At 34.5% G+C, this 24,329-nt stretch overlaps 1 protein-coding gene across 4 annotated transcripts in view; it reads right to left on the bottom strand.

Moving 5' to 3' along the window:
* The window catches only part of LOC127877191 (putative nuclease HARBI1), a 216,078-nt gene that overhangs the window by 182,930 nt on the left and 8,819 nt on the right, over positions 1-24,329 (bottom strand). For 2 of the 4 annotated variants that reach the window (XM_052422852.1, XM_052422851.1), the window contains 4 exons: positions 23,670-23,771; positions 23,266-23,343; positions 22,904-23,010; positions 20,780-21,007 (listed from right to left, as the gene is read on the bottom strand). The exons of the other annotated variants lie outside the window; for them this stretch is intronic. In XM_052422852.1, coding sequence (XP_052278812.1) covers positions 20,816-21,007; positions 22,904-23,010; positions 23,266-23,343; positions 23,670-23,771 — 479 coding nt within the window. In that variant the 3' untranslated portion in view covers positions 20,780-20,815. Of the gene's footprint in view, positions 1-20,779; positions 21,008-22,903; positions 23,011-23,265; positions 23,344-23,669; positions 23,772-24,329 lie in introns of those variants that run through there. 4 annotated transcript variants of the gene reach the window in all.

Here is a 24,329-nt window from a genome sequence, read left to right as displayed (position 1 = left end):
TTTAGGTATCCAGTAAAGTGATAGCAATTTCCTGTCAGTACTATTGACAATTACATTTAATTTTTTGCATTCGGCAATATGGTCGGCAATAATTTCATTAGGTTGCTTATTGTAATCACAATATGATGTAGTTTGTGAAAGTTCTTGTGAAATAGTTTGAACATAAAACACTCTTCATATTATAATAACATTATTAGCAGCCTTATCAGCAGGAACTATGACGAATTTAGATTTTAAGTCTTCGAGCAATTTACAAAAATTGTGTCTATTAAATTAAGGTGAATGTGGTAAGGCCAAAGGATTTGTATCATAAAAATATATTTTATTCATCGCCATACTAAATATTTTTGTTTTCCAATCATTGAGTGCAGTAATTTCAGTATTTTCCTTCCTGCACCATTTAGTGCAATAATCCTGTAAGGATGCTACGATTTTCTTAATGCAGTCATCAAAATCAACAGGAATAGGCAATCTATACTTAGGGCCTCTGCGTAGTAAATTTCTAAAACATCGGCTCTGCAGTATGTGTTCGTTGTGGTAACAACGGATTTGCAATCTGAGACTCGGCATATGACCTAAGGCTAAAGACTGGTTCTGATTAGACATATTATTATCTGAAAAGTGATAAACAGTTACAATGTGAGGTTGAGACCTAGAAAAACTTGCGTTATTAGCACTAGGTATGGATCGCTGAAAATAAAACGCTAGGTCGGACCTACCAGTAGAATTATTACTGAATTTACCGTCACAAGTAGCACGTGAGATGCTAGATGGTAAATCTGGTTGGGGAAAATTGACACAGGGCTGTGGTAGCGGTCTTCTCCTTGGTGGTATGATATACCTCGGGCTTGCCTCACTTGTCTCGGAACTGCTGTCTGACTCCGACTCGGATGAAATGTTGATTTTCTTGGTCGTGTCGACTTCCGGTGTTGGTCTCTTCTGTCTTGGTATGATTGGTTTTGTCGTATCCTGGTTAGTTGTAGTGTCTTCATATGGGATGGAGTGCAGAGGAAGTGTAAAATTCCTATGTAAGGTTTTCACTGGTAAATATTCTACGTGAAAAAAGGGCCATAATTCTTACAAAATGCTTGTTACAGTTGTCTGCTCTTGTTTATAGATTGGGGTCATGTTGATAAAGAAGTATGCAAAATATAAAAGCAATATGTCAAGGGACATAGAAAATATTTGAGGTGGTACACAAACTTTAACATTCCAACGCTCACGCTAACGCAGAGGTGAGTAGGATAGCTCCACCATATATATTTCATATATAATAGTTGAGCTAAAAACTTATTTAGTACATAAACATACACAAACATAATACCAAATGCTTAGCTTCTCAAAAAGAAAATAGTCGATCCCAAAAATGAGAGTATTACCACAGTTTGACTACTCAATGCCCCAGGTGCCGTTGCGAAGACACGTAGTCTGTAGAGCGCCCTCTATATAGTAGCCATCTGCATATTGGAATGAGGCCAAAGACTGGCCCCTGGACGCTGCAGACACCACATAGGACAGGCCTTCACTTGAGCTCACAGAAGGGCAACCCACTAAAATGAGAAGTATGGATTATGACAAACATATAAAGACGTTTAGAATTGTTTGATCTCGCGCATTAAGTTACAACCTTTAGGATCAGAAAATATCTGAACAGTTGTGAACAGTTAGGTGTTTCACGATATGACACTCGCTCGATATATCTACCGGTTTGGGAATAGTGTTTTCAACTGCAAGCACGGTGTTATAGTAACTTTTTTAAGCTACAAGTAAAAAATGGCAGCATCTCGTACCAGCAGTAACAGCAGCAGCAGTAGCAGCAGTGGCAGCAGTACCAGCAGTTGCAGCAATAGCAGCAGTAAAAGCAGAAGCAGCAGTTGCAGCAGCAGCAGCAGCAGAAGCAGCAGTAGCAGCAGAAGCAGCAGTGGCAGCAGTAGCAGAAGCAGAAGCAGCTGCAGCAGTAACAACAGTAGCAGCAGCAGCAGCAGTAGCAGCAGTAGAAGCACTAGCAGCAGTAGAAGCAGTAACAGCAGTAGCAGCAGTAGCAACATTAACAGCAGAAGTAGCAACAGTAGCAGCAGTATTAGCGGTAGCAGCAGTAGCAGCAGCATTAGCATTAGTAGCAGCAGTAGCAGCAGTAGCATAAGAAGAAGCAGCACCAGTAGCAGCAGCTGCAGCAGTAGCAGCAGAAGCAGCAGAAGCAGCAGCAGCAGTAGCAGCAGGAGCACCAGTAGCAACATAAACAGCAATAGCAGAAGTAGCAGTAGTAGCAGCAGCTTCTACTGCTGATACTTCTGCTATTGCTGCTACTGCATCTACTGCTTCTACTGCTGTTGCTGCTGCTACTGCTTCTACTGCTACCGCTAATGCTGCTGCTTCTTCTGCTACCGCTACTACTACTACTACTACTACAACTACTACTACTACTACTACTACTACTTCTACTTCTACTGCTACTTCTACTACTACTACTACTACTACTACTACTACTACTACTACTACTACTACTACTACTACTACTACTACTTCTACTACCACTACTTCTAATAATAATAATAATAATAATAATAATAATAATAATAATAATAATGCTTCTACTACTGCTAGAAGTGCGTTTCGCGTCGTATCGTGCGTCGAGAGAATGTCGCGTGTCGACCTAGGGATTTTTAGGTCGACTGGCGACATTTTCCCGACGTTTGCTCGATATAGTGTCTAGTGTCATATCGCATCGTCGTGTCGTGCGTCGAGAGAATGTCGAGTGTCGCGCTCGAAGGTCAACACACGACATTCAAGCGACATTCAAGCGACGCACGATACGACGCGCGACAATTGAGTTTTTCTGCAATATTTTTTTTCTAAAACACAGCGCAATATGCGACACTCAAATCTTGATTGTCGCATGATTGTCGCGCTTCGACCTCAAATGTCGAGTGTCATATCGTAGGACGCTTGATTGTCGCTTGAATGTCGTGCATCGACCTCGAAGTTCGACACGCGACAATCAACTTGGCCCTATCCGGATTTCGTACATATCGCATGTCGCGCGTCGTGTCATGCGTCGCTCAAAGGTCGAGTGTCAAGCTTGAAGGTCGACACACGACATTTAAGCGACACTCAAGCGACATTCAAGCGACGAACGATATGACAGTCGAAAATTCAGTCGACAGTAAAGATTGTCTGCAATATTTATTTTCCAAAATCCAGCACGATATGCGACACTCAAATCTTGATTGTCGCAAAATTGTCGTATGTCGACTTCAAATGTCGAGTGTCATATCGTGCGTCGCTTGAAAGTCGCTTGAATGTCGTGCGTCGACCTTGAAGGTCGACACGTGACAATCAACTTGGCCCTATCCAGATTCCGAAGTCTCTACGCATGCGCCGTCGATGTCAGGGTTGAATTGAGATGAGGCGGAGTTTATCAGTGTTTTCAGTGTAAGCAAAGAGTGGGCGGGGCGTAATCATACTAATTTAAGATGTAAAATCTACTTTTGTCGGTGTCCTTTATATTATTATTCTGCATAGAAAATAGTGTTGAAAGCCTTGCATAGCCTATAAAACACGTCATTTGTAAACTCAACAAATATTCGTTTTCGTATTAACATCGAGGATTAGACAAAGAAAGCGTGCGTGTTTTTAAAATGTTACAACTAGGATTATACGTAATATGTGCCATACTACATATCAATAACCAAATATTCGTGTGATCGAGAGTTTCCATCGATTCAGCAACCGATATTTCAGTTAAGTGAGACAATTAAATGACGCATCTTTTCGTTACAATCTTTTCTACACATCGCCAGTATGGTGTGTCACAGATATACCAGTATACGCTCTTAATCCACAATGGTAACATGGTCTTTCTTGGAGAGAATCCGTTTGCGCCTCTATTTCAGATGTGTATCCAAATGTTTATTATTTTGCTTATATTATTTATCCGTAATTAGGGAAGGAAAAATCAATATATTTGTTTCTTTTTTTACAGTTGAATTTAACATTTACACTTTATTTAGAAAATTAAATAAAGGAATAGATCAGTATAGGAAATATAGAGAACATCACAGAAACAGTTAAAAATAAATTCATCAATTTTATTTCAGCCTTTATTTTTTTATATTTACTTAAAATGATACTTGAATAAGAAACATAGTTAAAATTACACTTTATGAAGAAGGCACATGAACTGTTCAATAAAAAAGTGTGCCACGGCCTGTAATTTTTAAAGTTGCTCTACTGAATATCTTCAATTTCAATTTAAATGAAGTAGATCAGACAATATTCAGTAGAGAAACGGTAGGTTTGTAAGGTTGGCGCTAAGGAAACATAAGTAGTAGCCAGTTTCCGCGTTACGATGATGACTCACATCATAGGATTATGAGCTCTACATATGAGTATACCTGCCTCTTTGAGTGTGTGACTAACAAGATAATGAACAAGACAATTATTATCATAAATGCATTGGTATCAACGAGCAATTTATTTCATTATTAAGCAAACCACATTTAAATTGAAAAAAATACATTTTTCACATGGAATTAAATTAAATGCTTCATTTTATTTATTTTCATATCATTTTAAATTAATTTTTTCATGTATATACAGTATCGGGTAATTCCTCTATGGCACCCCCTCATCGCCTCATCAATATTGTTGTACCAACGTACTAGTCAAACAACGTAGTCTGGTGATTTTTGGCCCTTTACAAACACATCTATTGAAATGTATTAATCGTGATTTGACGTATGTTTTTCTTTAGTTTCAATAGATAAATACTGTTCAATTGTATGCATTAATTCCGATGTAAAATATTCAATATACAAGATAAGTATTGATGCAAAGCATCAAAGGGCGTCGGAAACTTCAGTGTAAAAGGCACTCAATGAAGTTTCATGGAACGATTTTTTTCTTCTGTAAATATTCATATATTGGCCGATTATTTTAAACAAGAAAGAAAAAGATACTGGTATAACCATTATCTATGATTGTGTGTTCTAACCCCCAAATAACCATTATCTAAGATAATGTGTTATAACTCCCAAATAACCATTATCTATGATTTTGTGTTGTAACCCCCGAATATGTCATAGGTCATTTTATTTACATAGGTTTCCTTTTTTTACAGGACCCCGTGTGTAGTTTTCATTAATGGGACAGAACTGTGTAGGTTTTAAAAAATCTGCTTCATCTTATAAGCGTAATTTCATATTGTTCTCAACTTCAAGGGGAGATGATTCTTAACTTATTCTTACGTTGCTCATTTACGATAGGGATTGAGTACTCATTGATATGAAAACTCTGTAAAGGTTTAATGTGTTTACGAACCCTCCCCCCCCCACCCTCTCACACATATATTTCATGGGCATAATAAAAACAAAAAATGGTTACAATAAAACAGCATATTTATTTAAACTAAAATGTCAACATCAAAACAAAAAGTTAACAATGAACACAAATAAAATAATTTGATTCTACTGGGGCTCGAACCTTGGATCTCTCACATTCGAAGCGAGCGTGTAACCACTACACCACGGAAACGCTTGAAAAATCACCTTCTAACTAAGATACTTATAAGCTATTACTAGTCGGTTTAAATGTAAACCCGGAAGTTTTAACGCTGGATAGTGAGCGGAGTTAAAGGTCCATACCAAATGGTCCATACCACTGGCAAGATACGAGTCAGGCCTGCGGCCTTCTATATGTGGTTCTTAAAAAAACCTGTAGGAGGACTTGATAGTAATGAGACTGGGATGCTGGGATGGTGCTCCTCATTGATTAGCGGCTGCTTTCTTTATCAAGACTCATTATTGCAATTAATAATACGTGTCGCGCTTCGCGCTCTATAGCGCCTTTATTAGTAACTAGGTGGTTGCTAGGATAGTGGAACAGAGAAGGTTTTAATGTGTTTACGAAAAAACCCCACCGTCTCACACATATATTTCATGGGCATAATAAAAACAAAAAATGGTTTCAATAAAACAGCATATTTATTTAAACTAAAATGTCTACATCAAAACAAAAAGTTAACATAGAACACAAATGAAATAATTTGATTATACTGGGGCTCGAACCTTGGACCTCTCACATATCAAGCCAGCGTTTAACCACTACACTACGGAACCGCTTGAAAAATCACCTTCTAACTAAGATATTAAGGTAGTGGAAGCCTAATGGGTACTTTTCCAGAAACACTCTTTGTTATTATCTCCACATAAAAAAGTGTATATCACAACTAATTGCAAAATTGTAAAACTTTTCACCAGCCGGTTAACTTTTTATACTTGGTTTAATACACCTACCCCTTGACTCGGTTGGGCGTTTTCTATGATTTACCCTATATCCAAAATATATAGTTTTTTGTAATTAAATATACATATATTTTGACAATTATCTTTATAAACGTATTCGGCTGGATTGTGTTAGTAGAGACAGATTATAAAAGTGTCATTGGAAGACAAATGTGCCTTTGATGTCCAATAATATATGCACTTATCTGGATAAAATGGCAAAAACGACAACAAATGGTTCAGTGGCAAGACACTTTAATTACGTTTTATGTCACTTGTAGTGTGATTAAATGCCTATATTGTACATATTTATTTAACACAACATATTTTCTACACACTGAATGAATTTCAGGAAGTTTTACCGTTCCTATCTCAATAATTTTACTTTGAGTATGCCTACCCCAATTTATTTTCACGCAATGAATTTAAGTATAAATTTGTATATCACTTATGTTTGGGGGTTTTCTAGTTGCTTATTAAAAGCTACAGTTATAAACCATGACATGTGAAGAAATTTAGCTAACTTTAGATTAATATTGATATAATAATACATTCACAAGAGCACCGGCTGCGAGAGCTTGTCAGAATTTTTTTTAGAGGTCACATTGACCTTGACCTTTGACCTAGTGACCCAAAATGGGTGTGGCGTGTAGAACTCATCAAGGTGCATCTACATATGAAGTTTCAAAGTTGTAGGTTGAAGTAATGTGATGTTATAGGCAAAGTTTTAGTTTTATATTAGAGGTCACATTGACCTTGACGTTTGACCTAGTGACCAAAAAATGGGTGTGGTGTGTAGAACTCATCAAGGTGCATGCACATATGAAGTTTCAAAGTTGTAGGTGGAAGAACTATGATGTTAGAGGCAAATTTAAAGTTTTATATTAGAGGTCACAGTGACCTTGACCTTTGACCTAGACACCCAAAAATGGGAGTGGCGTGTAAAACTCATCAAGGTGCATGTACATATGAAGTTTTAAAATTGTGGGTTGAATCACTGTGATGTTAGAGGCAAAGTTAAAGTTTTATATTAGAGGTCAAAGTGACTTTGACCTTTGACCTAGTGACCCAAAAATTGGTGTGGCATGTAGAACTCATCAAGGTGCATGTACATATGAAGTGTCAAAGTTGTAAATGGAAGCACTATGATGTTAGGGGCAAAGTTAGAGTTTTATATTAGAGGTCACAGTGACCTTGACCTTTGACCTAGTAACAATAAAATGGGTGTGGCGTGTAGAACTCATCAAGGTGCATGTACATATGAAGTTACCACGCTTGCTCCTCTCCACCCAGGAGTATAAATGGGTACCTGTGAGGGGAAAAAGCCAATGTGCCGTGTGCCGAATGTAAACGGACGATTTATATCCCAGTAATAGGGGGGAAAATGTCAAAGTCGATTGAAGATGAGTCTAGTATCGTAATCAGACTATAAACATATGCATTTGTATTTGCAATTTCGGTTACACACATTTTATTCAAATCTGTTATGTTTATTTTTAAATTGCGTTTAATTTATCAACGCTTAAATAAATATAGAAACCTATAAACGCCGCCTTCTCTTCCGTACGCATGCGCGGAGTGCTAGCATCCCAGATTAGCCTTAACCATCCCAAACAATCCGTTTTCACCCCACAAAATCCCTAAAAACTCATAGAATGGATTGTTAGAGATAAATCCATACAAATCCCGGATTAATCACCACATTTCAAATATTCATCCTTTAGAAACACGTTATTTTCGAAACAAAATCCCTAACCCCACTGTTATACCGATTCATGTTCATATTTTAACGTTATAATGTAACAACTATATTTTGAGGTGTTACGCAATTGGCTTCTGTTTTATTTTGAGGAGTTAAACGATCGATACACGCACCATTATTTACATACCATCTTCACCACATTGTATCAGTTGCTTATCTGCATGCTTTTTAGCATGAAATTAAATCCCATGGCGTATAACCTACTTAGCGGTATACTGCATAGTAGCAATAAGTAGCGCGATGCGTCATGTTTGCCAAGGCCTTTTTTCTAGACGCTAGGCATAAATGGGTTAATCAAGTGTATATAGTATGTTCCACTTTTCGTTTAACACTTTAACTGTTTATCTAAAGGCGTAAAGTATTGGGTTACACCAGTTTAATCAGTTAGCATGCCTTCATATGGTGCCTTATACAAGTAGAATGTATATTATGCTGAATTATTCCTTTGAACTAATTTATATATGATGACTTAATTATGTTTTATTTTAGAAAATAGTCTTTTTCAGTGATGCGTGTGCATAACATTATTTGGTGTAACAACATGTAACTTTATAATAATTTTGTAAATGGCAGCTTTAAATGATTATTTAAACATTATTTTCATCACTTTACACGGAATAATAGATACATTTAAACGCGCACGAGCAAAACAATATATTTAACATCAATGAGCATGTATTGCCTTTTTACAGGGAATACACTTTTACATAAGATATAAATTTACTAGAAGAATTTTCCGAGTGAAATCTTTAACTCTTAAACGGAGATAATAATAGCAAAGGTGTGTCAATCATCATTAAATGTCCCTTCAGTACACAGTAATCGATACGTACATAGACTCAAACGGGATATATCTTTTAAAGAATAGTGAAACCCAAAACAATACTATATCACTACTTAATATTTATGTACCAAATGAAAAAAATAAATAATTAAGAAACTTATTTTTTGAATTAATTTCAAACAAAGTAAAGGAACATGCGCAGGGCATAACCTTAATTTGTGGAGATTTTAACGCAATTAACGACATACGTGATAGAGTATCATCTTCAAAAACTAAGGTAAAAATAAACGGTAAACAAAATAACCTTAAACAAAAAAATAACCTGACGGATATTTGGCGACTTTTAAATCGAAAAACCAGTTTACATGGAGAAGTCGCAAAGATTTCTGGCTTCTAGACAGAAATAATAACCTCGTTTACATAAAAGAGATATTATACCTGCAATAATTCAATTGATCGATCATATGGCAATATTTATTAAGCTTAAAAGCGCATCTAAACGTTGCCAAGGATTTTGGAAATTAAATAATTCGATATTAAGTGCACCTGATTACTGAACTAAAATAAAGAGCATTATCGAAGAATGTTTGCAATAACATATAGATAGTAAACAAATTATATGAGAAGTATTTTAAATTGAACCAAAGCAACATCCATTAGGGAGCTCACGTACTTTTCATTCATATTCAGATATAGTTTATGTAGTGTTAACAGTCATTGTGTGAAATTTTGAACCACAACGTTAAAGGAAGTGACACGCATTTGACGTTCTATGGATTGTAGTGCTGTTATTTGTGTTTTAAAGTTTAAATGCATTTTAGTAATAACTTTAAAACACCATTTTTGTTCGGTGTGCGATACATGTGCGTGTATGCATGTAGAGTATCATACTGTTATTTGATGAATATTGTATTGATAACACAAAACCTGATTCAGGAGTATTCAATGTTTTATAATATACGGTAAAATGGTACCTTAACTGGTTTGTGAACGCAGCCACTGATTACACCCCACGTTTTGAAAATAACATTTTCAAAACATGTGAAGATTTTTATGTCGAGTTTTACATCATATGATATCATTCTTCACACGTGCACTCTTATTCACACGTGCAGTCATACTCTGTTTATTGTTTTTGCGTTATCTGATCGGATCCGATATTAAATATGCAATTAAATAATATATTTTTCATGGTTGAAAATGTCCACGCTGTTAAGCTCGACTTTTCGAGCAAATGGAACGCTATTCTACTCGACCCGGTGTCGGCGTCCGAGCTAGGTTGAAGTCTTTTGGTAAGCTTGTTTCATAAGAATGGCTTGAGTTTTTTCATTCAAACTCAGAACATGTATTCTCCATAGTGAAATTACCTGATGCATTCATTTTGGTACCTCTTGTTTGAAATGTGTCAATATAAGGGGCCATTTAACACTTACAAATTTATTTGAGAACTATATCAGTAGGTTAATGATTTTCCATAAGCTAGTTTATGAGGAATGGCTTGACATATGTCATTCAAATTAAAAACATATATCCCCCATATAAATTGACTTAGAATGCCAAGTTTAGTAAGTCTAGTTTTACATTTGTCAAAATTATGGGCCATTTTAGAATTATTGATTTACATACACACTATATAAGTAGATTAAAGGTTTCCGGTAAGCTAGTTTCTCAGGAATAGCTTGAGTAATATTACTCAAAGTTATAACATTTTTTCCCAATATTTAGCTTCATACATGGATTGCATATGATATGGGTGGCTTCAATGTCTCGTTTATTGTCTTTGCTTAAGATGTCAAGAATAAGTTTAGCTTTTGAAATGAAAAAATATATAAATACATAATACGTAATAAATACCTAATTTACAAACTTCGCAAGGATTGCATGTTGCAAGCATAAGGTCAAGGTCACTATTAATAAAAATCGAAAAATAGATTCCGCTTTAAACATAAAAACAGCTATTGTCATGCATTCACATACACAGATGCGTTCCATCAAAACTTCATTAAAACTTAATTTGAGATTGCAGAGGATATCAAGAATACTGTAACTAATATAATCAAAGTACTGACAGTACTGGTGTGACGATGCTTTTGAAGAGGATTGATATAAAAGCATCTATTTAAGTTTATCTACATCACCACAATTGTGTATGTGGGTAAAAAAATTTGGGGTAGGAAAAAAATGGGGTAAGAAAATTTTGGGTACAAAAATTATGCAAACAAAAAAATTAAGTACGTAAAAAGATTTGTTTACGAAAAAAAATTGGGTAGGAAAAAAATTGGGTACGAAAAAAAATTTGGTTACGAGCACAAATTTGGGTACGAAAAAAAAATTGGGTACGAAAAAAATTGGGTACAAAAAATGTAGGGCACGAAAAAAAAAATGGGGGTACGCGGAAGTAGTACCCGTGGGGAACTTGATCCTTTCAGCGAGACTGGGAGGCGGGTTACATTCTCCATCAAATATAACAAGAAATATCTTTAAAAAGGTAATCGGCATGGATTTTCTGTACCACTTATCTTAAAAAACTGTCTGTTACAGTAAAACGTTTGTGGGTTATAACATTACGTTTCAGCATATAAGTTCAAAACTTGACATGCTCTTTAATAACACCATGCTCTTTAATTTCACATTATATCATACCAAATTTTATATTTCGTTGTTTCCTTTCCTAAGTTAATGATGCTTTGTGTACGGACGTGATTTCACAATCCCATGTGCATGAACATATACTTTTTCTCTTTTGATTATAATTCAATAAGCTTAGGCATGTCTGTACGTTAAGTACGGCATTAATTCCATGATGATTCCCGATCAAAAGTGGGTATGAGCACATAGTCGTTAGAGCACTTGAATACGTGAGTTCGCCCATGAACACATGGTAAGGTTAACTAAATCTCCGCGATATGACCTACTATGTGTTTAAAACAGCAATATCCATCAATCGAATGAATTGTCAAACATAGTTTGTGCACTGATGTGGCTCTGTAATTTATGTTTGAAATGTTTACTATATAATTATGCAAAATGATAATGTACGCCGAAGAGCGAGTATCACAGATATTGAACGGCTATTATGCAGTTTATATACCATAGTCGCTAGAACGTTTACAAATGGCAGGTTCGAAATAATTCGTTTTCTCTACACTCATGATCGCGTTGAAAGTTAATTATACACTTTTTAATTCGTAATTTATTTACTGAATCACGACAAATGTCAAATTCAATACAGAAAATGCATATAATGGATTGAATATAACTGATTTAAAATTAACGTTTTCAAACTATTATTAAATCTTTTCCCAGAATATGCTGTCCTATTTAGAGCTGAGCTTCCTATACCTTTATCAGCGAGGTGTGCCGATTAGAAAAATCGAGCTATCTCAATCGGACTGGCTTGGTCTTTTACATAGGTTGCCATTGTGAAGATTTTTTTTCATGATATGATAACTTAGACGATGCTTCGCAGCATCGTCAAAAATGGTTTCCTCCATGTAACTCAATAACAAAATTAGCGATTGTAATAAACATAAGCAAATCAATGTATTATACTCATATCTAAAATGCGATTGCTTATGGTGTGGGAGGGTTCAATATCATGGTCGCGGTAAGTATATATTAAACAATAGTTGGTTCTCAATCACTTAAAAACAAAATGAGCAATTGTTATGAAACTTGATACACAGATTTATAATTTCTATAGATTGTTCATGGAATGGATATGATCAAGGTCACTTTCACTGTTATTAAATATAGAAATATACTGAATATATATACAAAAAGGTCTCAAGAACGATCGACCAAGAACTTCATTGTTGTTTGCCTCAAGGGCACGTGGATCAATGTCAACAGTCAGGGTTAAGGTGAATATAGACATGTTTTCCGCTCTAAATCATGGTTTATGTGACTGATATGATATTTTGCAAATTAGAAAAATAATAAATTACTTAATAGCAATAAGCGTGCCTACTACACGAACAATTTTGTAGAGATAAACATTCAGGAGCTCTGATAAAGAACAAGAAAAGTCGAGCGTGCTGTTCTACAACAGCTCTTGTTACGCCCATTTTTTTAGAGGAGTATAGCCATATAGATATGCCCTTTTTCGTCCGTCCTTTCATAAGTATGTCGTTCCGTCTTTCGAAAAAAAATTGGTCGTGCGATACTGCAAAAGTATTGCTGCTAGAGAGCTGAAACAAACTTATTTTTCAGCATGTGAATTTGCGCGCCTCCATATTTTAGTTCGTATATGTTCGACATAACCACATTTATATGTCACTTTTTTATACAAAAAAGAGACATTTTAACTGGTGTCGCGCGTGAGTTAGAAACTGTTTCTCCTAAAGGGCTAAAACTTTTCAAAAGTATTGTCCAGCATTTGTTGCACACTTCTATTTTTAGATTCGGATGTTTTCGACATTACCGAAGTTATTGTCCCATTAAAAAAAATATTTTAACTTAAAATGTTTTGCTGATAGAGGGCTAAAACTGTCACATGTATTATCAAGAATGTGAGAGTGCAAAAGTCCATAATTTGGATCAAATGGCCTCTTTTTGTAAACAATATGACATATTTTTTTTTACTTATTTCGCTCATTTCTCAACAAGTATTACTTCTAGCGGTTTGAAACTTTAGAAACATACTGTCCGACATTTCAATGTGCACACATTTATTTCTTTGTTGAGATTCGACACAACAAGAGTTATGCCCCGTGTTTTAATTAGAAACAAAACAAAACATGGACAACTGTGTATTCACAAATCTTTTCTATTTATCTCGTATTTGCATTATTATCGTTGAATATTAAACATAAATGTTAAATGATCACTATTTATTTCAATATAAACTATAATGGATACTATAGCTTTCACAAAATTCAGCGTCTCTTTGTTTCTATCTTTTAACTGTTCTTTTTCTTATGACATGGTATACCGGTGGTATATATGGAATGTCATGTGGGAAAAGAGCGTCAATAAGAATTACATTTCAGGCCAATCCCGAGATGTATGTCAGAGTTTATTAACAGGTTATCGCTGAGTCTTGACTAATGTGCTGATCTGTCAAGCCAATCCCAGATCCACCTTGTGTTTATAAATCATGCTAGTATGTTGTTATAATGTTATAACTATTAGATAAGGTAAGCAATCTACAAACACACACATCTGGTTGCATAGCAAAAGTCCGCACAGACAAATATTTTTAAGGGAATCGCCAATATTGTTTTTCATAGAAAACAAACGACTCGTTGTGAGAATTCCGGGCTTAATGCATATCCGTAAAGTGCGATCCCCAATTAGCCTGTGCAGGCCGATTCCCGACTAGACTGGATTTTCGTTTATAAGTGACCTCCTTTAAACGAAAGCTTCCATACAAGCGGAAAGTATCGTCCCGGATTAGCACACTCTTATATAGGACGACACTTAACGCATATGCATTAATGTCAGTATTGCCATAACGAGGCTCGTAAATGGTTGAACACAGACCCTACATTATCTAGATGGAGGAGGCGGGATTTAAATGCGAAATGTGAGGACGGAATCAAAATCAAATAAAAATCATAAATTTAACGGTATCAAAACCAACATTCTATACAAAGGAAATAATGGAATTAAAAGGTCGATCGACTAACATAACATGATGTGAATGTCTGAACTATTGTTTTCTACATTAAATTTTGTTAATGTGCAGGCATACGGTCTTCTGTTTTCATTTTGCTGTTTTCAAAAGCTTTAAAGGGACTTTTTCACAGATCTTGGAATGAATTGAAGTTTGTTATTAAATGCTTTATATTGATAAATGTAAACATTAGATATAAAAATCTCCGGTAAATACCCAAGAATAACATTTAAAAAAGAGAAAAAAGTAACTCCGAACGGGGCTCGAACCACTGACAACTTGGGCCTTGGAGTAAATAGTCTTCCACTTAGACTACTCAGCCATCTGTGCCTTTGATGTATTCTATAGTATATATAAGCAATCCTCGTAGTATCACACAATATAACGAGTGTCCATAGGCGCTCGATGTCAATGACAATGTTTTATTTATTTTTTTTATATTTTTTTTAGTTACCCGATGTTTATTAAAATGCAAACACATACTAAATCAATAAAAACCTTCCGACAAAACGTCTTCTTAAAAAACAGATAGTGCGACTTTGTACATAGATATTGACAAGGTAAATCACTCGCCATTTTCTCAAGCAACGGAAATGCATCATTATGCATAATTAAATCGCTGTCAACACGCTTGCTTATTGAAATGCGCGCGCAGGCCGGGATCCTCGCTCTTTCTCTTTCTACTTTCAGTTTCAACAGAAACATCCACAGACGATGTGATAAATCCCTGTAACTATTGTTTCACTCAATTAATGGGGTAATCACCAAAAGATATTGCAAATTGCATACACATGAATCATTCCTTACCAATTGTTTAACTTGATTTCATCTGCCATGGTGATTTCCAAAAAAAATCAGCACGTCAAAAATCAAATCTGGCGCCCATAGTGTTTAATGGCTGTAATTGTATATAAACAGCGAAGTTCCTGGCCTGCGCGCACATTTCAATAAGCGAGCGGGGTGACAGCGATTAAATTATGCATAATGACGCACTTCCGTTGCTTGAGAATATGGCGAGTGATTTACCTTGTCAATATCTATGTACATAGTCGAACTATCTTTTTTTAAGAAGACGTTTTGTCGGAAGGTTTTTATTGATTTAGTATGTGTATGAATTATAATAAACAACGGGTAACTAAAAACAAAATAAAAAAAAATGAAAATAAATGCATAAATAAAACATTGTCATTGACATCGAGCGCCTACGGACTGTCAAGGTGGAAAGTGTTGTCCCTGATAAGACTGTGCGGACTGCATGGGTTACATGAAACGACAGATGATTTCACTAACATGTAACGAGGATAAAAATAAACAGAACTTCGTAATTCATTATTTAACCTAAAAGTTTGACCGTGATTCATTCGGGCATTGGCTTTATAAATGATTTTGGTACTATTCTTTTATGACGTTTACTCCAGTGACGTTTTGTGCATACATTTGTTTGTCTCTACATTTAAATCAGCTTTTGATTTTGGGATTTGTATTATCTGCCCTTAATTAATACAAATATAAATAAGTATTTCTCGCAATACTCCGCCAAGTTCGCCATTGAAAGAATAGTGGCTCAACATGGCCATAGTCGTAGACATTACTGGCATATCTCGTATAGAAATAGTCAGCAGATACACTAGTGTAATACTCAATTCTAGATGGGTCATCGGGTACAATTAATTACTATTTTATTTTAATATATTCAGGCATATAATAATCGCAACAATTGACCTTTGGACCACTTCATAGACAAGTCCTTTAAAAACATCGAATATACCGCAGAATTATATCGCGATACAATAACGGTATATCTTAAATTTAGATATACCATTGTGGTTGTACTAATATGTGCACCATTGGCTATTAATTTGATGCAGTTCAGGCTGTTTGCTTAACGTGTGAATTGCAGAAGAAAAGCTTTTTGTGTAAATTGTAACCATGTCTTCGGCTAACCAAAGTTATGCATGGCAGGGTTATTTAGTATATGTGTAGGTACCAAGTGTCATTAATAACGAAAGTGTACGCACTTGTGTTACTGGTTCTTACAAATAATTGCATGTTCCAAAAGAACTTGATATCGGACATAATTGACACGGATTCGTAACACAATATGAAGCAAGTGTAGCCACTTAACATTTAAACATATTTTTTTTATATACCATTACTCAACGTTTCGGTCAAAGCTCTTCATCAAGAGTAAACATTTTTATATAAGACGTACACAATCATTTACGCATATGGTGTGCTTTTCTCCAGACTACAGTTACATGTGAAGCAATTTCTTTAAATGTATTAAAACATTGATTGACGGACTGACTGACCGACAGACTGACTGACCGATTGCCTGCTTGCTTGCTTGAATAATTGAAATACTATTTTATTTATGTCTACATATATTTGCCGCAACACGCAGTTCTTGACGTGGTCAGTTAAAACTTAAAAAAACGCCTACAATCGCGACGGAGAAACAACAAAATTAAATTCCGGTACAAACTAGGTTTTTCGATCAGGTTCATAACAGTTGGAAATTGTAAATCACTGTCAATTGTAGTCTGTTTATCACTTTTAATATTTGAAGCGTTTTGCACGCTCTTATACGACTCTTCTTTGTACATAAAATCCTATTGAATGTCACAATCACTTTTTATATCCCCGTTTAAAGCTACTGTTTAGACAGTAAGGTCTGCTTAAATCATTTCGATAATAACTGTATTCATCTGAATCATGCGCGTATTTTCAATATCATTATTTTTCGTCGAATTAAAATTTAACTAATTTCAGATATTTGCCGTTCGGCCATCTTGAGGCTGATATACTTAACCCAAAATGCAAAATGCGGCGTCCTATCTGGGTCTACGCTGTTTGCCAAGGCCTTTTTTCTAGACGCTCGGCATAAATGGTTAAACATTATGGCACACACCTGTACTCATGTTGAATGTGTGTGTGTGTGTGTGTGTTTCGAAGTTAAGGAAGTCCTTTCCCACACCCTTGTGCTGCATTATGTCTGAACGCGGAATGAGTCCCAGTGCTTCTTTTAAATCAAATTATTAGACTCGCGATGAAACGCTTATTGAATGACAGCTGCAATCAATGCCCAGCTTTATAGTTTTACCGAAAGGTGTTCAATGTTGATGGGGATAAGCCGGAGTACCCGAAGGAATCCCCACCTGTCCAGTATGGTTATCACTAACCAAACTCACATGCTATTCGGAAATTGGATTGAACCCCTCGGACAGAAGCGCGTGTACTAACCGCCGTGCTGGTACTAACCTGACAGTCACCCCCTATGGATATGAAGCCTGCGATGTTATATGAGGACTGCAAGTGCGTTAAGCCCAGTTTTCCCTGAGCGAGACTCATATGTAGAAGTAGTTCACAGGACAAGCACTGTTAACAGGCGTACAGTTGGTAACATGGTGACGCCTTTACCCCCCCCACTCCTCTTCCAATTGAGTTTGCGGTATCGTTATTGCTGTTCCTTAAATATCCATTCAGTTATCATTTGAACAATGTCGGTTATTGAAGGTTCACTTGAGTTTTCACAATCAATAAAATGAAGACGCATTTAAAATATCACCATAATAAATTGTATATCAAGTGTCATTCGGCTCATTGTAAAGCGCCTGGTTGACACTTAACACTTTACTTGAGAATCATAGAATTCGCTCTATAAATACACTGTGGTATTGTATATTAAGAACAGTACAAAAAAGAAGAAATTAATCTTATCGAAATACTAGAGTACATCGTCAAAACGAATTCAATAACATTATCAATAATCAAATATAGCAGTAAGAAATGATACTGCATTTTTGGTTGATGAACGCCTACTCAACTTTCCAGCTAAACATACATGTTTCTGTTATTAACGTCGTGTTATCTTTTCTGACGTTTTAGCTTTATATTCAGTTTTCTTATTATGTAGTGTATTATTTTTGTTTTGTTTTTTCTAAAAAAATGCTGTATTGTGTAAATAAAAACTATCCTATCAAAATCACCACCCATCACTCTTGCAAATGGAATCACCTGTCAACGTGTAGACTATCGCACTCTGTGCACTATTCAATGAGGGTCCAAATGGGGAAATTCTTTCTTTTGCAGCTTTGTTTGCCGACTGTACAGGCGAGACAACGGGACAATTGCGTCAGCTAGTTCCGCAGACCAAACCAGCAGTAATATGATTTAGATTAGATATTTTAAAGGAATGGGAATTATTCATCCAAAGTATAGTTATTCTTATGAAGCTGGAATCATTAATGGCATTTCTTTATAACATTAGTCATTGCCATTTGAAATATCATGTGTATGTACAACTAATTTCAATTTAAATTCTTATATTTTATTATGTAATAAAATACACATTAGTAATTTTTTTTATATTTAAGTTATAAGAATCATTTTGCAATATTATATCTCTACTGAACAGTATGTATGAAACAAATAAAAATAATATGATCTTAAGATAAAATATGTATAACAGGGTTCTATAATGTAACTATTTTCATCAGAGATGCAGGCAAAATGTGGTACATCAGCAGGTACAGATACAGATTGCAAAAGTAACAAGAAAGAGCCTCAGACTAAGTATGTATATAAGTATGTTTATATTCATGGAACTAGTTTCATTTATATAAACTAAATGTCATACGTTCGGTTAGCGTGTGCTCTTTTTTATGAGTGACCGATTTGTTACTTTCACGTTGTTTCCCCAAGTGCGCAGGATAATGAAAGACTGTAAGTCAGAGCAACATTAACTGTAGAACTTTATTGACACAAACACACAGCAAGATGGCAATAGAGCAGAGGTCTTGAACAAATGCTATTAATTGTTAACAATACAAATTTTACAACTGAAAGTATTCAATATCTAAAACATCAAACTTTAGGGAATAACTCGCTTTTAGCAAGAGGTAACTGAAGAATTTTAATATATAAAATAATCACCAAATATTTAGACTTGCATGTAGAATGAACAATTGTAATACATACAAAATACTGAACTTATATCACGTATACAAGTAAAGTAGAAATAAAATAAATGTCTTACCTGTAAGTCAGAGCAACATTAACTGTAGAACTTTATTGACACAAACACACAGCAAGATGGCAATAGAGCAGAGGTATTGAATCCATTCTGCGTTTGGCTTATATAGGAGTTGGTTGCCATCTGCTGTTGTTATGGTCACATTTGGTTTAGATTTGCTCTGACCCACAATTAGGTAATGACAACAAAGTATGTTGTAACATCAAAAGGGAGCTTTGATTAAGATGCCAATAACAGGCTGTCATTTAAGATCTCAACATGAATAATTTGTTTGTGACTTGATTTATGTTATGTTATAATCTTTTACATGCATTGTTGACAATATTGGAATATTGAAAAGGTGTTACAGCAAAACTGTAGAAGGATGTAATGTTGATGCAATAATCTTTAACAAGCATTGTTGCTTATATTGGAAATATTGGAAAGGTATTTGATGATTCTCTTAACAATAAGTGATGTAAATATGTTGTATAATATTGCATTTACAACTAAGATTGTGTTACCCCTAAATATCATATTGCCAGAGATTGACAAGAAAACAGACATCAAGTGTAGCTGTACAAGATCATGAAACCCTACAACAATAAACAAATATACAAATGACATATATTATTAAACAAATATTCAAATGGTCAAATAACTATAAAACTATTACTATAAAATCTTCAAATATGCAAATGACTGCATATATAAATGCAAAACAATATAAAATCTTCAAATATGCAATTGACTGCATATATAAATGCAAAACACTGTGAAATAAATATGCAACTTTAAACTATAAAATGACTATGTCATATTCTTTTAATTTAAATTACATGTATTTACTATCAACGAAACGGACTTACTGAACCAATAGAATCATATCATTGTTTAACAATAACCATAATAACTAAGCTGATGGCTTTCTTTAAACATATACAGGTCACTGAAAGAGCTGCAGATGCTGTTCTATGCCAAACAAAACAGCTTGGCAGACAAGCAGGAACATTTCTATGAACGAATGACAGTACTTACTGATATACTCATACAAAAATTCCAATAATGAGCGAGTACAAAATGAGGTTATTACCTAAAAATTTATTCAAAAATATTATATGGTCAATGAACTAATACATTTTGTTCTATAGTTGAATGGTTGTTCTAAGGCTGTAAAACCCACTTTAACAAACAAGGACCCAAACTATCAGTGTAATACACTGATAGTTTGGGTCCTTGTTTGTTAAAGTGGGTTTTCATTACATTTGTGCTAATATATCTCTGAGTCATACAGTATGACTCAGAGATATATTAGCACAAATGTAATGAAAACATTTACATTTAATCTGTTAATAACCTAAGAAAAGTAATTTTCGACAATTGTATCTCGAACTCTTCTCCCATCTGTGGCAGCCTGAAACATATCTCCCTGGGCAACCTCTTCTACGGGTTCTGGATCCACTGCTGGTTCTCCCCACATCAACCGTAGATTATGGAGCACAGCACAGGCAATTATGATGCGGGTGACCTTGGCAGGCTTCATTCTTATCTGTCATACAAGAATAAAAAGAAATTGTAGGAAAAACATTGAATTAGCAATTATTTTTTTTTACTTTTGGGCTGTGAGTATTCTATTTAAAATTCAGCAATAACTGTACTTAGAAACTAAATTATAAATTAGATATGTATCATAACTTTAATTTGAAATACATATTAATTTCTTTGTGCTACTTAGGAAACCCTAATGAGATAAGCAGCAAAAGACAAATAAACGCCTTTTAAGACATCATTATTTCTTTGATACCAACATCATCATGTTTACTGTCTATAAATTATTTTAAGAAATTGTTTATGTTTTGGTCATTTTCTCAATAAATGAGAGGGTAGGGTAATAAGTTAATAACTGACATATTTCATACAATGTGTTTGCACATATAGTACTAGAATTAAATTTTAAAAGTTTTTAGGAAAAGAATTTAAATATAAATGTGTAATATCTTCAATAATTATGGAGGATTGTGTGATAATTTTTTGCCATAAAGTTTTTGTTATATTACTATAGCTTAAATCCATTGTTCCTGTCCTGAAACATGGTTTATTGGGGCATGGTGTGTAATTGTGTATTGCAAAATTGTAATCAAAATAATGTGTTGGTTAATTAATTTAAAGATTGACAATTTGGCATGCTGTTCATTGATACCTTTCTGTATATTCCATTAATGCCATATACTGTATGTTCCATATCTCATGAAACCTGGTTTATTGGGACATGTTGGCACATGAACTTGGGTATTGCAAAATTGTGTGGCATATGTCATATAAATAATCTGTTGATTAAATTAATTTAACAATTGACATGATATAAGATCTAATTGAATGTTTGCATATTCCATATCTGGTGCAGATGTATACTCCAAAGTGACACCTGTCTGTTAACTAAAACTCATGTAAGAATGTTATTGATTGGTTATTTCAATAAAGTGAATTTACTTGTATTACTTATACAAAGTTTCATTTTGACTTCTGTTATTAGAAAAATCTTTTATTTCTAGAACTTATTATTGTGATAAATATAAGAAAAATCCTTGATTATTAGAGCTTATTGCTGTGATTTATAATTATTTGAATTAAAGTTGTTATAATGTCTGACTCAGACTTGTGCAATTTTTTAATTCCTTTCTCATAGTCATTCAGAATGAAGATCATTATTGATTTTGAACAATTGCTGTAAAAATTTATGTACATAGTTTCTTTAAAAATGAACTAACCAATATAATCCCCATTATCTGCTCCTTCACTATAAGCCCAAGAACCTTGAAACTTACATACATGGTAGCTATGAGCATATGTGCGTCCCTGTACTAAATTGTATTTGAAATTTTTTAATCTGACCCCTGGGTCAAAAGTCATGGTGGTTGAGGTGGGGCCGGGTCAGAGATTTTCACTCATTTTTATGTCCCCACCACTATAGTGGGAGGACATATTGTTTTTGCCATGTCTGTTAGTTGGTTGGTTGGTTTGTGTGTTTGTTTGTTCCAAATTTAACATTTTGTCATAACTTTTGCAGTATTGAAGATAGCAACTTGATAATTGGCATGCATGTGTATCTCATGGAGCTGCACATTTTGAGTGGTGAAAGGTCATGGTCATCGTTCAAGGTCAAATATCAAATATATAGCTTCAAAGCGGTGCATAAGGGGACATGGTGTTTCTGACAAACACATATCTTGTTTTATGTTATTTTACATTAACTTCTTCATTTCTACACCGATTGACTTCAAATTGGTACTGAACATCGCTTATGACAATACGATCAATCTCAACTATGCATGGCAATATATAATGATTTAAATTTTCATTTACCATCTTTGTTGATTAAATACATTTCATGTTATAATCTTTAATACATTTTATCCTTAATAATATAAACAATTTCCTTACATACCTCACCATGGTGGACATGAAAGGTTCTCTTCCAAACCCCAAAGGCCCTTTCAATACTGTTCCTGGTGCCGATGTGCGCAGCATTGTACCTTTCCTGACCTTCTGACTCTGTGAAAACAGTTATATGTTTATAGTTTTAATATTGAATTATTTAATGGAAAAATAGTTAGTATTTAGAGAATCAAGGACAATCTATTTCATTTTCATATATGTGTTGATTATATGCTTAGCATACATAAAAGTTGTTTTGTGTGTTTCTTTTTTGCAGTTTACAAAAAAAAAACTGTCATTATAATATTTCACAAGATCTAGTTAAAACTACTTCTTCAATACAAGTTCATGACATTGACTTGTTGTTTTCACCTGGCTGAAGGAACGGTGTCAGCAGGAAAGGCCTGCAAGGGTACCCACTATCTCCTAAAAGATATCCACGTTCAGGATCTGAAAAGAATATAACACCTTATTGTACATAGTAACATGTACTATAATAGTTATTTTAAAATTGCATAATCATTGAAAGAAATATGGCAATTTTCAACCAAAATAAGATGTGTGTTCTGCTGGAAACAATTTATAAATATGTAATGCAGTAGTATTAACCATTAACATTATTTTGATAACTTGTAACCATGAACATGTCTCAAAATTGAAGTTTTTTTAAATAATGTAAACTTGACCAGGGGATAAACACTGATTGTTTTTATAGTAGTGAACATAATCAGCATTGAGGATTACATATATTGAACCAAAAGATTCAAAAGTGCAACCTTGATGGTGATTGGCCATATGCTGTCCAAGCTTGGACATTCGGAAGATGTGGGAGTCATGGCAGCATCCAGGCCAACATGCATTCACACTTGTAAACATCCCTGTGAATAAAAATTCAGTACATTGATAAACATTAAAGAGACATTAAAAATCAAGCATGAAAGCTATGAAACATGATCCATCTTATGGCAGAGCATCCCAGTCCAAAATGCCATTGCAGTAGAATGTGCATGCAGTAATACCATTAACTTGAGGCACACAGAAATTTGACTCCTGTCTATACTTATGTAGATCTTTAGTTCTCTTTAAATGCTCATTCATACATAAAGAAGATTTCTCATTATAAATCTTGTGAACATGATTCAGTCTTACTTGCTTATAACTCTGGGGTGGTATTCCAGAAACATCTTAAGTCAATTCTTAAAAAAATTCACTTAAAGTTCAAAATTACAATGTTTTGTATTTTTTACTTAATAAGGAAACACGTTTTTTTGGTATTCCTAAAATGATATTGTCATAATGATGCTATTTAAATATATATCTTGATACCAAGCTATTGAAATATGAAATGAAACACTTAAGAAAATTTCCCAATTCGAGGATAAAAATAAATTTACTTAAGATGCTTCTGGAATACCACCCCTGGTTAATATTTAACA

Source organism: Dreissena polymorpha, chromosome 4 (genome assembly GCF_020536995.1).
Source record: "Dreissena polymorpha isolate Duluth1 chromosome 4, UMN_Dpol_1.0, whole genome shotgun sequence".
Classification (NCBI taxonomy): domain Eukaryota; kingdom Metazoa; phylum Mollusca; class Bivalvia; order Myida; family Dreissenidae; genus Dreissena; species Dreissena polymorpha.
This window is presented reverse-complemented; position numbering and strand designations above follow the sequence as displayed.